The 16352-nt window shown below is 39.6% G+C and overlaps 3 protein-coding genes and 1 long non-coding RNA gene across 4 annotated transcripts in view; 1 reads left to right on the plus strand and 3 right to left on the minus strand.

Moving 5' to 3' along the window:
• The window catches only part of NME4 (NME/NM23 nucleoside diphosphate kinase 4), a 10729-nt gene extending 9713 nt beyond the window's left edge, over positions 1 to 1016 (minus strand). The window contains exon 1 of the mRNA XM_072417594.1: positions 890 to 1016. Within this exon, the coding sequence (XP_072273695.1) occupies positions 890 to 971 (82 nt within the window). The 5' untranslated portion in view covers positions 972 to 1016. The remainder of the gene's footprint in view (positions 1 to 889) is intronic.
• A 3543-nt stretch (positions 1017 to 4559) lies between these two features.
• Positions 4560 to 8667, minus strand: LOC140335168 (uncharacterized). The gene is made up of 4 exons (XM_072417597.1): positions 6848 to 8667; positions 5492 to 5878; positions 4936 to 5143; positions 4560 to 4789 (listed from the first exon to the last, which is right to left on the minus strand). The coding sequence occupies exons 1-4, from the start codon at positions 6990 to 6992 to the stop codon at positions 4675 to 4677; spliced, it is 855 nt and encodes a 284-aa protein (XP_072273698.1). The 5' UTR covers positions 6993 to 8667; the 3' UTR covers positions 4560 to 4674.
• A 148-nt stretch (positions 8668 to 8815) lies between these two features.
• XPO6 (exportin 6) overlaps positions 8816 to 16352 on the minus strand; it is a gene marked incomplete in the record, with an annotated part of 29218 nt that continues 21681 nt past the window's right edge. Inside the window, 9 exon segments of the mRNA XM_072417595.1 lie at positions 8816 to 9414; positions 9935 to 10165; positions 11328 to 11426; positions 12219 to 12380; positions 12998 to 13169; positions 13454 to 13568; positions 14094 to 14249; positions 14929 to 15115; positions 15264 to 15410. Coding sequence (XP_072273696.1) covers positions 9313 to 9414; positions 9935 to 10165; positions 11328 to 11426; positions 12219 to 12380; positions 12998 to 13169; positions 13454 to 13568; positions 14094 to 14249; positions 14929 to 15115; positions 15264 to 15410 — 1371 coding nt within the window.
• Positions 10979 to 12449, plus strand: LOC140335169 (uncharacterized). Its single transcript, XR_011921670.1, has 2 exons — positions 10979 to 11024; positions 12143 to 12449. It is a non-coding gene; the product is annotated as an uncharacterized lncRNA (long non-coding RNA).

The raw sequence follows: 16352 nt of genomic DNA on the forward strand, positions 1-16352 counted from the left end.
GGGGGGGGGATAAAAAGATTTAAGCACATTTGACCAGCTTGCATTTTTTATGGCGATGGAAAATGAATGGGAGTGCAAAGCCGCCTGGGATACCCAAGTCCCGTGTCCCGGGAGGCTCTTGGGTGCGCCTTCTGCTCATGCCCAAGCATCTCAGGCATGTGCAGAAGGAGCCTTTTCGCACAGAGAAAAACTTGCTGATCTCCACAGAATTTTTTTTTCCCTATCCTACATCACCCGATCTCGCGTCTGGGTCGGGCACCATAGGAAGAAGAAGAGGAGATGGCGGAGCCTGGAGCACCAGTTACGAAGATGGATGCTGGGACAACACGTGACACGATGGATCGGACTGCTCGTAAGGTAAGTATTTTTTTTTCAGTTTAGTTCCTCTTTAAGTAGCGCCAACTTTGACTGCAGGCGTCATTTATCAATGTTGCACGTCTACCATGGTCATTATTGTTATTAAACGTGGCGCCAACATATTAAGCAGCACTGTACATTAAGTAGGGGTTGCAAATGACAGACAGTGACACAAGAGGAGGAGAGGACCTGTCCAGAAGAGCTTACAATCTAGTAGGTGGGGGAAGTAACACACATCAGGAGGGATTATTGTTGATTATTGTGTGATCAGTACTAAGCACTATAGCTGGGTGCTACTGATTTAGGATACAAATAAATTGGTGGTGAACAGACATGCATGGCAATAGCAGCAGGATATGCAAACTAGGACTACATTTCCAATGCAACCCTTTGAAATCAGAGGACCAGGGATGCTCAGATCACATCTGTACAGAGGAGGTGAATGCTGGACTAAAGGAGTCAGCTCTGATCACTTACCACGCCCCAGCTGGGTCAGTTAATGTGGTACCAGCAATATCCGAATATCACTCACCAGAGCTGTAGCGCAGACTCGGCGTTCTGACCGGCTGCAGGGTTACCCGGGATGGGATCAGACTGCGCAGAATGAAGAACATCACGGCCGGCAAAACTCACCTTACACCCAGCCGGCTAATAAAGCCTCGGCCAGTGGGCGGGGTTTCACTTAAAGCATAGTCACACCCATAACCCCCGAGCTAAAGTTAAGAAACCCCGCCCATTATTTGCATAGAACACGCCCCCAAGTTGTGACTAGCAGAGAAAGTTTATATAAAGTTTTATGGCTCAATTTAAAGTTTACCAAACTCTTAAAGGGGAACACTGGGGAGGGAGATTTAAAAAAAATTAAATAATACTACTTATTATAGTAGAGACACTATTATTATTATTATTATTATTATTATTATTAATAATAATAATAATAAACAGGATTTATATAGTGCCAACAGATTATGCAGCTCTGTACATTAAATAGGGGTTGCAAATGATAGACGAATACAGACAGTGACAGAAATGAGGAGAGGACCCTGCCCCAAAGAGCTTACAATCTAGGAGGTGGGGGAATTAACACACAAAGAGAGACAGTTTATGCTCACAGGATGGGGGAGCCAGATTGGGAGGACTAAGCATAGATAAGTGAATATTGCATTAGTTAGTGTACCCCGTTATAATGTCTCCAGTTATAGTGCCCTTAGATACCCTCCCATTAGTTCCCCTTTGCCATGGTGTCCTTAGCTCCCCCCCCGTATAGTGCCCCTCTGTTAAAGCACCCTCAGTGTCCCTACTCAGAGTGCCATCTGGTATAGTGACCACAGTTAGTGCCCCCCCCCCCCCCCCCCATTACAGTGCCCTCCCCTTAAATCGCCCCCTGTTATAGCACTCTTATTTAGGGCCCTTCCCCTAGGAGCCTGTACAAGTACTGCTCAAATTTACACAAAACTACAATAATTTGCCCCCCAGAGTGCTTCAAATAACTTAATTGAGCCCCACATAGGCTGCTGCGGCCTAGCGCATGTCTAAACCAGGCTAGCAGTTGTAAACAATGGTTATATCATCCCAGTCTCCCTAGGAGGTGGGGTTTCTGATATCGGGGGTAAGAACAGTGGCAGTCCATGGTTGTGATGTTGGAAGCTCCTCCTTTACTAACATAAACCCCGCCCCTGGCCTCCAGATGCTCCACCTCCTATTTAGCTTCTTTTGGTTGCTAGGAGACAAGATCATTATTGTTTACAACTTCTAGTGTGGATTGGAGGGGCGATAGGCCTCGCTGGCCAGATCTATTTATCTGGATGTCCTTAGTAGGGCGTCCAGTTTAGTTTCTTAGATGCACAAACATAAACGTGTACCTTTTGTGCATAAGCAGTTATTATGTAAAGTGATAACACTGGGTCTAACACATTTGTAAATCAATGGCTCTGAACTGTAGGGGCCATATGGTATTTACATGTACCATACCTATATCAGCCTATGGAGCCCCTTGGATCCAGTGTTCAAGGTGTCCACAACATCTGCCCTGCCCATGACATGTAGATTTACAAAAATAACTTGGGTAGTAAAACTTCTGCCAGGTGTGGGTACTAATGTAGAGTCCAAAGAAGCCAAAAATAAAGGCTTATGATGATGGGCTTTGAGCCAACAGCATCAGTTTGACATCGATTATGTTTATAATATACATTTACCATATTACTATGGAGAATCCATCTTGTAAAAATGGATTACTGTATAGGTTTCCGTAAACTGCCCCTATCCTATGTGGCATATGTGTATCAACAGGAAGATGTTGCCATCTTGTTGCACAAAGCAACTGATCAGAAACATGTTTATTGTGCCTTTACTTTCCACCCAGGGCTGCCTTTGTATTCCTATCTAGTACCTGTTTGTTTGGACCTGCTTCAAGTTTTTTTTCCATAGAAATGTATGGAATAGCCAAACCCCACTTGAAGCGAACTATTATTATTAATAAAATGCATTTATATGGCGCTTACATATTAAGCAGAGCTGTTTATTAGACAGGGGTAGCAAATGACAAACAGATACAGACAGTGAAACAGGAGGAGGAGAGGACACTACCCCAAAGAACTTACAATCTAAGAACTAAATCACTTTATACCCTTCTTTTAAGCCTTATTTATTTTTATGTTTTGTATGAAAACCTTACTTGTTTGAATAAAAATACTTGGTGGGGGTGACCTTTGGAAATTTTGTGAAGATGTTTGCAAGCCCTATTTAATGTACTGTGCTTCATAATATGTTGGTGCTTTAATAATACTTTAATTATTATTATTAATAATAATAATACAATAATAATATTAATATTGTCTCCAACATTCCTCTCATATCACATATTTCTCATTGAACTTCTCTTTTCTGTCCACTGTCCTTTTAGTGTTTTCTCCTCTCCAAAGTGGTATTCACCTTCTACAGAATTGCACTTTGCTGTGCTTTTGCTAAGCCAATAAAGTAAATATTAGGCAATTACAATAGTGACAGGTTCTTTTCATATCCTGAGTGTTAGTCCCCTTGCTAATAGCATGAATATCATAAAAGATGCCCAATCGCTAGCAATTGGGAGTCATCAACATTTAAGGCCATAAAAGGGAGTGATTCTAGGTAAAAAAAAGGCTCTTTCATTTGGGATGTGTCTCCATCAGTAGAGTCACCTGTCAGACACCAACATTTCTTGGATATATAACATTTGAAATGCTGAATGCCACATTGGCTACAGCACTTGATACGCACATGGCTTCGATCTAGGGATGTGATTTGATCATGTTTTATTCAAGTTAGGATCACAATGTTTGACGTTCACTGTTTCCATAAACATATGTTGAGGTTAGAACAGAAGACCTTCTTTTATGAGAGAATGTAATTCAAATGATCTTCAGGTGTTACATGAATAAAAAAAAACTTGTAAGAAAATTCCATACTAGAAAATGTGGCAATATTTAAGAACAACTACTCAGAAGTGGAAATACGCTCCGGACCCTCTTTTCTTTCTTCTTCTTTGATTTTTTTTTTTTACTTTTTTTCTTATATCGTTTTCAATTTACTTGATCCTCCTTCATGTTCATGTTTCTTATACTGATGGAGTTATTTGTGAGGATTTATGATGGTTTGATTTTTTTTTTTTGTATATCTTTTTTTATACATTTCTTTATTGTGTCATGGTTGTTGCTACCTTTCCCTTTTTTACTTTAAAAAAAATAGTTAAAAATAATTTAAAAAGCATTGTCTTTAATTTTCAAAATACACTTCAATTGTGCACGGAGACCCAGAAGTTAGCACTCTGGCCTTTGCAGCACTGGTCCCAGGTTTGAATCTCTGCCAGGGCGCTATCTGCATGGAGTTTGCAGGTTCTCCTTATGATTGTGTGTGTTTTCCCTGGATACTCTGGTTTCCTGCCACATTGCAAAAACATGTTAGGTTAATTGGCTTCCCCCCAAAATTGATCTTAGACTGTATTAATGACGTTTGACTGAGGTAGAGACATTAGATTGTAAGCCCAGCTAGTGACATGGCTTTGCACAACGCTGCATAATATGTTTGCGCTATATAAATAATGTGTAATATTAATAACGATGTTCAATTGACTCAAAATTGACTTTAAAAAACATTTGCACATTTGTTTCACTGCACAAAATATTAGTCTCAGTTTTACAACACGTTTCAAAGCAATTAGACTAATGTAGGGGTAAAGGCGTCGCTTTTTATTGAATTAAAGGCATAACATGCGGTATTGGAGAGTGATCACCCACTCAAACTTAGTGGCCAGATGAACAATCTTCCTTTATTGATATCTAATTAAGTGGGGTCTTTGGAGTTGATGGATTCTCTGTCAGTTGCCTGGGACGCTAGTCCCTCTTCTATTTGAACTATAGCCTCTGGCAGCTTGCGCACCAGCTGGTAGATACAACATCTGTGAAAAAAGAAAAAATGAGAAAGTTAGAAAAGTGGGTGGTTTTAGGAAAGGGATGGGTTCATTTTCAGGTAAAATAGAATCCCTTATTATTAAAAAGGGGGGGTCATGAATAGTGGGCCATAGGAAATATTAAGTCAACTCACCCGAAGAAGATTCTAGCCACAATGTTTACTAGAAGTAAAGAAACCAAGATTCCTCCTGCAATCTTTAGGTATAAGAGGTAGCTTTTCTTGTCCATGGCTCGGATAAACATTTCTATCCATCTTATCACGTTTTCTGGATCTTCATCCTCACCATCTGTTTCGTTGGCCTTCCGTGATTGAGGTTCTTGATCATTTTGCTGGTTGAGGGCTGAATGGAACGCAAGAAAAAAGTAAATTTAGCCACAAAGAAATATTCACCAGCTTCATACTTCATATAAATATATATAATAAAAAGGTACACACATTAACTATGTATACCAGTGTTTCTTAGTTGGGTTTCCTGGAACCCTAAGGTTACTCCAGGGGTTGCCAGAAATTCATTGAGCAATTTGTGCCTCTCAGGTAAATTTTAATGACACCAATGATCTTTTTAGCTATCTGTAATGGTGACCACCAAGATAATGTACTGTAAGCTGTGCATGTAGTAATTATAGAAGGGGTTCCTTCATGTTAACAAGGTTGAGAAAGGCTGATCTATACATACTTGAAAACTTACCACGGGCTTGATGGCTTTTGAAGATGTGAACATTAATCGTAGCAGCACCTGGGAATTCTTCTCCATTGATGGCAATGCGAACCCTGTAAATGCCACTGTCACGGAAACTAACTGGACTGATGACAAGGGAGCAGTTTCCCATACGCACACCTGGCAGATTTATCCATGCTCTTCTGTTAGGGTTTTTCACCGGCAGGAACATGTGATCATTCAGACGAATGATGGGTTCGTATATGTTTTTGACTTCGTAAATCACACTCCATTCCAATTCTACTTGATTATCTCCTAGAGGTTCATCCACCTGGAAAGTACATGGGATCAGAAGGTGTTGCCCCTCTTCAGCGTTCAGCGTATGACAGTGGACCTGAACATTTTGTATTTCTGCACCTGGAGAAAGAAGAAACTGTTGTTTTTTTTAACCAGCTCCATCTGAGACCATAGATTCTAACCTAAATATTGAGTGGCTTTAGCGTCACACATACAGCATTTACCATTTTCTATGTGACAGTGCCTGGTCTGAGATGTGCTACCCTGGCAGAATGAGGTTTCTGATCCTTGTGTCACCATATTACTGGATTTGTGAGGAGCAACCATATCATTCTTGTGGTTTGCTTGCACCCACCCCTTTCCCCTCCATTGAACAGAACAGCGCTGTGTACAGCGGTTTTTAGTTCATCTGTATTTGGTAAAGATCATGAAAGATTGTTTCCAGTAACAATTTTCTGACATTTGTATGGGGTATTGGGTCAAATTCAAGTGAGTGCGATGTGCTAACAAAAGTTGAAAGTTCTGCATCTCATTAAGCATCTCTACTCAGCAGTTAGTAGAGCAGGATTACTAGCCCCCCCCCATCTTTATAACCATCCCCTACTTCTTCCATCAATGCACCATGCTCCTTGTTTTCCATTATCCTGCCTCCAGTTAATTTTTGCTAGTTGACATCTGCATAGACCTCAGCTTCTAATTGAACTATAAACTTTTAAAAGTCTACATAAAACTAACTGGGGATGCCAGAATATCCCTGCTATATTATTCACCAGAGAAGTGTCTCCTGAAGATCAAATAAACTTTAGTACTGCAGTCAACCACCTATTGATGGTCATGGTCATAGACAGTGACCAGTAAAAGACATCATGGGACATGGTGGATGGCAGTTTGACTTTTCAACCCCTAAATCCTATGTCCATGTCTGGCCTACATCACATCAAGCAATCCTACTACAAACAACACGTACACTTTAAGAACAATTCTCAAACCAATAATTTGAGGATAAGGATCTTAAATCAAAACTGTGCATTGCTCAGAAATTAAGGATCCTTGTCCTTGAGTGTTATTAGGATAATGATATGTACATACCTGATGGCACTTTCAGAAAAAGAAATAGACTAAGAAGTCTGATAAACATTCTTACACCTTTGTCAGATTTTTGTAGATACTCCTGCTGATGAAAAAGCTGAAGTAGAAGTTCAGATTGACAACTTGCTATGGAATAACGAACCATCAGTGATTTCTGATTGGTTCTTGCAGATAGCTCATCCAGTAGAAATCTAATTGGTTGTTGCCCTTAACTACTTAATATTTTTGTGCAGCAGAGGTACTTTTTTTGTAGTAGGAATAATGTGCAAATTTATTTGAATAAAAAAAGGCAAGAAAAGCTTGAGCAAGGCTCTGTATTTAGCTTAAAGGCCAGTTATTCAATGCAATGGCCAATAAAGTGGGCATTATTTTAATAAACATAGTAATGTTAACAAATAAACAAACTGTTACCAATGGTAGCTGGATTACACAATATGAACTGTCCTACACAGTATATAGCATTATCACTTCTGTATGACTGGTCTAGAACCACAGGGGGAACCCCTTTTGGGGACACTAGAGACACCGGTTCACATGGGCCCATGATTCTTCTTTGATTGCCCAAATTCTCTTGCTCTTTAATCTTTTTTTCCCCCAATTAACAGAATGAATACATTTGATCCCCCAAACCAAAAACTCAGTATCATATTCTATTCTAGGGATAGGCTCCTGGATGTAATAAAGCAAATAGGCAACTGTCTGGTGTCTAGGAGGATGGCTTTGGTCTTAGGATCCCCTATCCCTTTCCCACATCACAGTTTACCAATCCAGATGTTGAACTGCAAACCCCAACACACCTGGTAATATTTAACATCTGGAAAGTAAAATAAAAGCATATTACAAAAAAAAGTTGGAGGGTAATATAAAATAAAGCAACAATCTTTTTCTAGATATCTCCATATCCATGCAGACTTCGGTTTCCAAACCTACCCCAAGGTCATTTTCAGTTTTTGGGAAAAGCCTTAACATGCGGAAGCGGATCCCAAATCTGACAACAGCCTCTAATGGATATTATGCTGATTGGGGCTGTTTTGCACAAGCATCGGCAGCACAACAACACAGGATGTGAAGTTTTAGAAGATTTGGTGTCTAAATGTTGGTACTGAGCTATACAGGGGAGGTAGGGTTAGTTTAGGTCACTGTAGGTGCAAATGAACTTTAAAATAACTTTTTAAAAATAAGATTTCACATCCTATTGTGCTAGCTTTGTTAACATTACCAACTGTGTAGTAGTGAAGTTGGAATCTTTCGGGGAATAGCCTATAATTCATGTCAGTGGCCAGATAAATATGATGATGTAGGTTCTGGTTAATTTAAATTCACCGGACACGATCGTGAAGGTTTGTGAAAAGTAAGAGAAATTAGAAGATTTTTGCAGATTAGAAAGTTTTTGGATGTCCAATTTCCAATTCATGGATGCACTCAAGATTGTCATGGTCATGTGATCACTTTTATACATTTCTTTGATATAATTAGTATCATGTTCTTCCCTGAAACAGGAAGCTGCAATATACTGAGGCATGTGACAGGGAGTAAATGAGAAGCAGCACCAGGCAAGCTGGACTATTTAAACCATACAACAAGGCAGGTCATCAAACCTCCTGGGCTCAGAAATTGAGTAATCAGATAAGCTTGAGGGTTTTCCTTCCATCTCAAATGGTGATATAATTGAAAATCTGTACAAATTGTACTTTGTACTCTGGGGGAAAAAAAGAGGGGAAACGTTTAGCACAAAAATACAAAGTAATTCTGTTTCCTGAAAGGTTAATTAACATTAATTTAGCAAAAGGCAATTTTTGTGCGTTTTGGCATATTGCAGTCAAGAAGACAATAATATCTGCGGGAAATGCAGCTTTAGGCTAGGTTTATTTCTGGCCTTTGCACTACTGTATAGTGCAGATCCTAACACAATGCACCAAAGTGAGCAAAAAAGTAGCATAGGTAGCCTGTAAATGAAGATGCAGAAAATCTAAACAAGGCATTCAATTTATTTGCCAGAAGCAATGTTGCAATTTCACAATGGAATGATAACAAAAAGACACAAGAAAAAAATATATAAAACAATACATAATAAAAGAGTGTGTACTCCAACTGACTTGTGCAGATAAGTGGCCTAAATTAATTTCATAAATCTAGACGTCTGTCAAGGGCAACTGGCCCGACGCATTCTCTGTAGCAGGGAATGATATTGAAGGTTTGTGAAACTGAACATTAATTACAGTTAAAATACAGGGACTTTCCCCGAACCCCTGAACACAGGGATCAATAACACCCCTTTACACAAAGGGATTAAATGGAGTAAACAGGGGGAGGCACTGAAATCTCCTGTAGAGAAAGTGCTTAAAACCATTTGTGGTTTAAAAACAAAAAAAAACAAGGAAGATGAATGGGGTAGCGGTTTCACATCTGTAGCAGTTAAGACCATCGATGCAGACAGACAGGCATAGGAAGGGGGCTCAAGTCTGTCACAGCTTCACAGTTCCTGGGGGCAGGCTGTCATTGCACAGTCTGTAATATCGCAAGTCATTCACCAAACGATGGACGCTTTGCGTAAATGATGGCAGGTCCTGTGCGGAGAGACAGAATGAAGATGAGGTTACAGTCTGATTTACTTAAAGACAACCTGTTAACCACAATACATAATTTTAGCAGCTATTGCAAGTATATTAGCACATAGAAAAAAAATGATAAGGATGCCTTGGTAGAAGTGATGTATTTTTTATTAGCATGCCTCATTTACTTTTCTGAATTTTTAGTAAATGACCCACGATTCTAACTGCTGGTAACAGTCAATGTTTTACAGATGATTCAGACAACCGTCCTTAATTGATGAAGGGGAAAAAATGCTTTCACAACAGTAACTTAACGTAAGGTGACCCATAGGGCAATATAGTAGTGCATTATATAATGCATTACCGCATGGTATATATGGCCACAGACATTGCTCCTTCCCTTCCTGCGACTTTACCGCTATTGCCCATCAACAAGCATGCTTCAACCTGATGACCTAATAAACCAAGGGCATATATAGATTTTGTGTACTGAACAATCCAACCAGGTGTAAAAAGGGATGTGTAAGGCTCTTACCCGTTCCATCTTAAAGTTTCGAGCTAGAACATTCTTCTGGCTGGTGTCCAGGCCCTCACAGCCAGCTAGAAACTCTGGTAAGAAGGCAGAGAAGAATGTGCTGAAGTCCACAGATGCCATGTTATAGACAGCTATGCCAATCTCTTCCTGCAGGAGGTCATGGGACTTGTGGATGAGGACCTGGAGCAGAACACTGACAAACTGTGGCAGCATCATGGCCCGGAAGAACTTCTACAAAGGTAAGAGAGATAGAGTGTAAGATGACAAAGAACTACAGCTGATCTAACAGTAGTATGGAGTGTCAGCCTGGCTGGGTAGTTCTGTGCAATCTTTTGAAAATGGATGGTAAAATTAAGAACATAGAATTGGCTATCCAAAATAATCTAATACAGCAAGCTAAAATTCTACTATACACAATGCAATGAAATACACCAATTTCAAGTGCTAGCTTAATGGCGAGACTAGTGCTAGGGTAAAGAGACTCAAACTATGGCCTTCACTAAAAAAAGATATATGTGCTAGGACACCAAACGCACTAATTTTTTAATTAGTTTCCCTGCAGATTTTCTATAGGCTAGTCGATCCTGCAAGTGAAGTCCACCTAATGCAGATTCCTGTGATTATTGTGCAGTATACTTATGGTGTGACAACAATACTGCACTGCTCTGAACCTGAGAGCAGAATTGTCACTGGTTGTGCCAGCTTGCACTACAGAGACATATATATATATATATATATATATATATACATATATACACACACATACATAGATGGGAGTGTGGTCATCAGTCACTCCTAGCCATACTCAGCCCACTGGTTCTGTATTGACAGCACTGTCTTTATTACTAAAACATACCCACTGTGAGATGCAGTGTCTGGGTGGGGAATGCGAGACACAAAAAAAGTGGATTTAACTTAGTCAGGGAGGGTAAAGGAAGTCTTTTTGTTTGCTTTAAGAGGCTTGTGCATCATATAATAACTGAATATAGTAATAGCTTACACAGTCAGGGAAAACTTTAAATACTAAAGTCTCATTTTTCTTTTAGTAACTATGGCTTGAGCGGAGTACAGAGAAGATAAAAACATACAGGTTAGCATTTCCTTTGACCAATTATCTACTTTAGTGTTCAAGGCTCATGCTTAATCTATATAACTATATAATAAAGAACATTTTAGGTTAGATTGTAATATGAAGGGAACAGAAGGGAAGAATGAGAGTGACCAATGGGGTAGTTTCATGAAAAATGGAGGGGGGGGGGGATAACCAAAATGAAGTTGTTGTCAGCAGCAAACAATCAAGTTTAAGACATGCAGAGCAATAAAAAAGACACAATACTGAACAGAGAATAAGAGCTGATCACATCACAGATACTACTACAACTACAAATGTCACCTTGTGGTACAGTTTGTGTTTGCTGTTTAGGGTCTCCAGATAGCTGAGATTTTGCTTGAAAAGATGTATATCCGGCTGTAAGAAAGACTGTCCGAATGCCTTAACAAAAAACAAAAAAAAAAAATTACACCTATTTACATCTTAAATAGCAGATTTGCTGCCTTATCTAACCTTCCACTTATCTAAAAGCACAATTAACTGCAGGCTATGTACAAAAAAAATTGGAAGACAACTCTATGGTAACTAATGATTAATTAGGCCCAGAGATTTTCTTCACTTCCCCACAGCTGTGTTCCGTGCTGGGTGCCCCACACTTACACTCACAGCTATGATCCAAGCAATTTGTAACTTACAATGAACTCTGAATGACTAAATGGAGCAGAGAGGAGCAAAAGAAAAAAAAAAAAGTATGTGTTGCTGAGAAGGAGCAAGGTAAAGTAAACCTGTGCTTTGCCCATGTATAGCAAACCATGTTCATTTTAAAGCTAGATTCTGATCCAACTAGATAGGGGAACAAAGAAAATGCGTTTCCTTTAAATCTATTGTTTTTTTTTTTGGTTTAAAAAGCTTTATAAGGGATCAAAGGATCCTAAAGTTTCTAACCCAAACCAAGGTCAGTATAGAGCCCAAAGGGAAGGAGGTCCTCTGACATGTGTGTGTCCTCCAATAAAGAAGTACTGACCCTTTACTTTTATCACTGCAACACAATATGGAAAGGCTGACCACCCATCTTTCATGCCACCTGACCTAGGTAATGAAGTTTATCATTTAACGCAATGCAATTGTAAAATAATTGTAAATTTTCTGCTTTACAGAGTACACAGACCTGCTCCCAGTTCTTCTCTAAAGCAGATCACCCACTAATATAATCTAGATTAACCCTCTACTTACCTGCATCACTGCAATAAACTGAGGCTGGTTTTCCATCGGCTCATCAGCACCATCCCGATTGACGCTGGCCAGGACAGAAGAGCGATAGAAATATCTCCAATTGTGATGTAAAAGCTGAAATAATAGTTCAAACAGTTCGACCTTCACATCCATTGATGGGCGCTAGGGACAAACCAAAAAAAAAAAAAAAAAATAGAAATAAGTGAGGCTAATAAATATGCAGCAATGCAACTTTATTTTCAGTGTTGTGATTTGAGGAATGTCACATCAATATTTGTATGTGGCGCACCAGACATGCCCACCCGTTTTAGGTTCATGTTGCTGCAAACTAGACCTAGACATTGATCAGGTAGTCTCAGTAAAAAGCAAGGATCAATGTTGGGATCATCTGGCTGGGACCAGTCAAAAAAAAAAAAAAAAGGTTCACTATAAGGTGGGCCACTAATTTAATATAATACTAAGAGTAACTCTAAAGTGAAATCACTTTTTTGGTGTCCTTTTGGGAACCCCTGAATCCTCAACTTTAGGAGGTCCCAACTCTCTAGTCCTACAATGTTATGTCCTATGTTCCCATGCCTCCAGGTATAACCCTAGAGTAACAGTAATCCATTGCTCCAACAGGTAAAAGGTGATAAAAAAAAAGGAAAAGAAAAAAGTTGTCTGGATACTTTTTTTGAACTGGCAGGTAAACTATGTCAATAATCATCTTTTTATGTGAACAGTAACCAAACCCATGTAACTACATAAATTCTGACAAATAAAAGGTGCTACACATATACCTCAGCAATAATGGGGTACAGCTGCTCCATGCACAGGGACAGTATACTGGGCAGGAATGGTTTAAAGGCCTGTCCAGGTTCCTGCACTACAACCTGCAGGATCTTCAGAAACTTCTCCACCACATGGCATCCCGCACTGCCTTCCTGCAGAATACTTTCTGCCAGTTGCTGCCTGCCAAGAGGAGAAATAATGAATGGCACAGTCAGTAACCCGGTCTAAAAATATAATACAAATTTATTTGCATGACTTGCAGATTCAACAAAAAGACAACACACCTTAGGGTAACATTTTGAAATACCATTTCCATAGACAAACTACTTCAGGCTTAACCCAGAATAAATATGTAGATAAGGAGCTCTGACTGACTCTTTTGTGATTTAAAACTCAGAGGATAAATAAAAAAAAAAAAAAGACCGTCACTAGTCTTGTAGGAAGTGTTCAAGTCATGTGATTACCTTGTGAACATGTTGAGAAAGGTTTGTATAATTTGCTCAGTGAATGGGACTCCCATTTGCACTCGAAGTCCTTGGAACAGGGCCAAGAAGAAGCTCAGCATTTCCTCGGTCACATCTACGAATATGGGAGACAGTGACATGTTATATACACACCAAATTGTACATTGTTACAACAAGAGAGAACAAACTGCGTTGCAGCTACCAACTACACTATGTTGTGAGCACTAAATAAAAACAGTGTGAGTAACTGTACATTGCTATATAACATTGAACCTGGCTTGTAATAAATGACAAATACCAGACTAGAACCAGAGGCTCTACAACCCACTTAGCTTTTAGCATTTGGCAGGGAAAGGAGGCGTGCTTTATTAAAGCTTTGGCAAAATGGCTTATTCCAAACCCTGTGTTCTCAATGATCTCACCGTGGCCTGATGGAAGACGTCTGCAGGTACTTGGTGCAAGCACCTAGCAGTAAAATGTAAATATACAAATATTGTATATACAAATATTGGAATATACAAACTGACTTTGCTAGATCAGTGCCTCTGTGGTTATCTACAGCTATGATTATCAATTCAAGTGACAACTGGATGCAAATGAAATGAACATATGGTATATGGAGGTAGAGATTGCTACAAACCAGACTGGTGGATGTATGTCGGGAAGAGTGCGAGTGAGAGCTGGCATGCCTCCTGCATAGACTGGTAACAGATCTGTCTGGACTTAGTGCCTTCACTAGAGATATTCTCCACAATATCCCTCAGCACACCCAAGGTCTGACAGATGACACGCTTAGCTGAGAAAAGAAAAAGACAAGTGTAAGATCAAGGCGCACAACAGAGACAAGTAGACAAAACTTTTTTTTTTTTTTCTTTTATTTTGTACACACTGCTATTCAATTGTAACAAAATGAGATACAAAAAGAAAAACGCATAAATGACACAATGTATGAAATATATATTATCTCCAATAGATACAATTACTATGGATATGTTAGAAAAAAAAAACATTCAGCAGCATATAAGGGGTCCATGGAAAGTTCACTAAACTGGTAAATACACATGTATAGAGACTTTATACCAGTAAGAAAAGGGGGGAATTTTACATCTGATCAAGGAAATGCTTTATTACCCAAATTAAAGCATTAATGGTTTTTGAGAACTTTGAAATAATAACATTATTTGAGGGATCTACATAGGTGCCACACATGACATCTAAAGTGTTTACCAGGAGAAAACCAACTATATTTTTATTGATTCAAAAAGAATACACAAGTATTGAGGCTACTTTTGCTTTTTTTTTTGTTTCAAAATGCTTATAACAAAAAATTATTTTGGACGTGTTAACTAAACATTTTACTTATAACTGAATCCTTCCTGGTAGATTGTAGTTTTAACATTAGGATAAATAAAGCATAATGCACTCTAATAGAAAGCACCAATCATACTCTGCAGTATGAATCTGTGTCTACTTACTGGCTTCCAGCTGCCCCTTCCTCTGAGGCGGAGCGGAACCCTTCAGCTCTCGGTAGTCTCTGGTCAGAGAACTCAGTAGGGTGGAATGGTGACTCGAGCGCTCCCCCCACTGTTGTTCAGGCTCAGGGATGTTTGGCCATGGAAGGAGGAGGACATTCGATAGAGCACGACAGAGAAGCACTTGGGCCTGTGAACGAACAAGAGATAAAATAAATGCAAGTATTGACTCTAAGTCACTCATTTCAATATGTTGGAAACAGTTGAACACCTGAAGTAATAGATGTGGGCGGCTATGAGACAATTTCGGGGTCTAACATAAAAAGAGGACAGCTCACCTCCTCTGGAAGTCTCTGGGCAGCATTGTCCGTCACACGGCTGAACACTTTCTGAACAGCAGGAATGTTGATGAGGAACACGGGCCGCACAGTAGTGGCCACGGAGACCAGAAGATGACATGCCGAAAGCAGCAACTTCTCTTGTACCTGAGAGAGGGGCAAAGGTATTCTAATATTACCAGTACATCACTGGATGAAAGGGGCCATCCAAAGCACTTGAACATGCTGGGGCCATCCAAAGCACTTATGCCAGCATTATTATTGAAATCAGGGAGCACTGCAGTAGGTGACATTCTACTGTATGTTTTTTTTTCTACTTGTAAGATGCACAGGTTGTAGGTTGAAAATATTATCCTTTACTTATATAAAAATTGAATACTGCATATGTAAATTTCAGGCTTTTAGTTTTGAACAAAGTGAAAGATCTCTAAGCATCTTTTCTCGGCATCTCGACCTTTTGTTGCTGAACTTTGTACTGAATATGGTAAGTGCATGTTTGTCAAGCTGATCCTTTGACTTTGTAAAGCCACTAATCAGGAACAATTTGCATATCTGGCGTGCTCAATTTACTCCCTGCATACTTTTTCCAAGCTGGTGAACTAAAACCTTAAAGACAGTCAGGTAACTGGCATTTTCAGAGAAGAAAGACAGCAACTGCAGCTTATTTATAAATATATAAAATATATTAAATTTCACAGCAAAGGTGCTCATCCATAACAAGTTTTTTTTAAATTTCCTGTGGGCATTGCTTTTTTTGCAAGACAGTTGAAAGCTGCACTGTACAGGTCAACCAAATACGAAACAGGTTAGGGTGTTTTCAGTGGCCATACGGGGCTCTGAACACTCTTAGGCACAGATCATCAGTGACAAGCAGGTACCGTGTTTCCCCGATAAGGCATCCCCATCAAATAAGCCACCCCCCGATTTTTGCTCAACCAATTAAAATAAAGCACCCCCCTGCAAATAAGACATCCTCCGATACCTGATACTGTGTGCCTCTGTGTGACTCCTTGATGCTGGCTGCAGTGCAGAGTGAAACTGAAAGTAACTTCAAAGGACAAGCAAGCTGCTGATCCCTGCCCTAACAGA

The sequence above is a fragment of the Pyxicephalus adspersus genome, chromosome 7, assembly GCF_032062135.1.
Source record: "Pyxicephalus adspersus chromosome 7, UCB_Pads_2.0, whole genome shotgun sequence".
NCBI classification, from domain to species: Eukaryota; Metazoa; Chordata; class Amphibia; order Anura; family Pyxicephalidae; genus Pyxicephalus; species Pyxicephalus adspersus.

Coding starts and splice junctions, on each gene's coding strand:
- LOC140335168 (XM_072417597.1), bottom strand. CDS start 6,992: ATGGTTCGTTATTCCATAGCAAGTTGTCAATCTGAACTTCTACTTCAG. Junction 5,144..5,491: donor CAAAAGCCATCAAGCCCGTG/GTAAGTTTTCAA, acceptor CGTTCCATTCAG/CCCTCAACCAGCAAAATGAT. Junction 4,790..4,935: donor GTGGCTAGAATCTTCTTCGG/GTGAGTTGACTT, acceptor CTTTTTTCACAG/ATGTTGTATCTACCAGCTGG.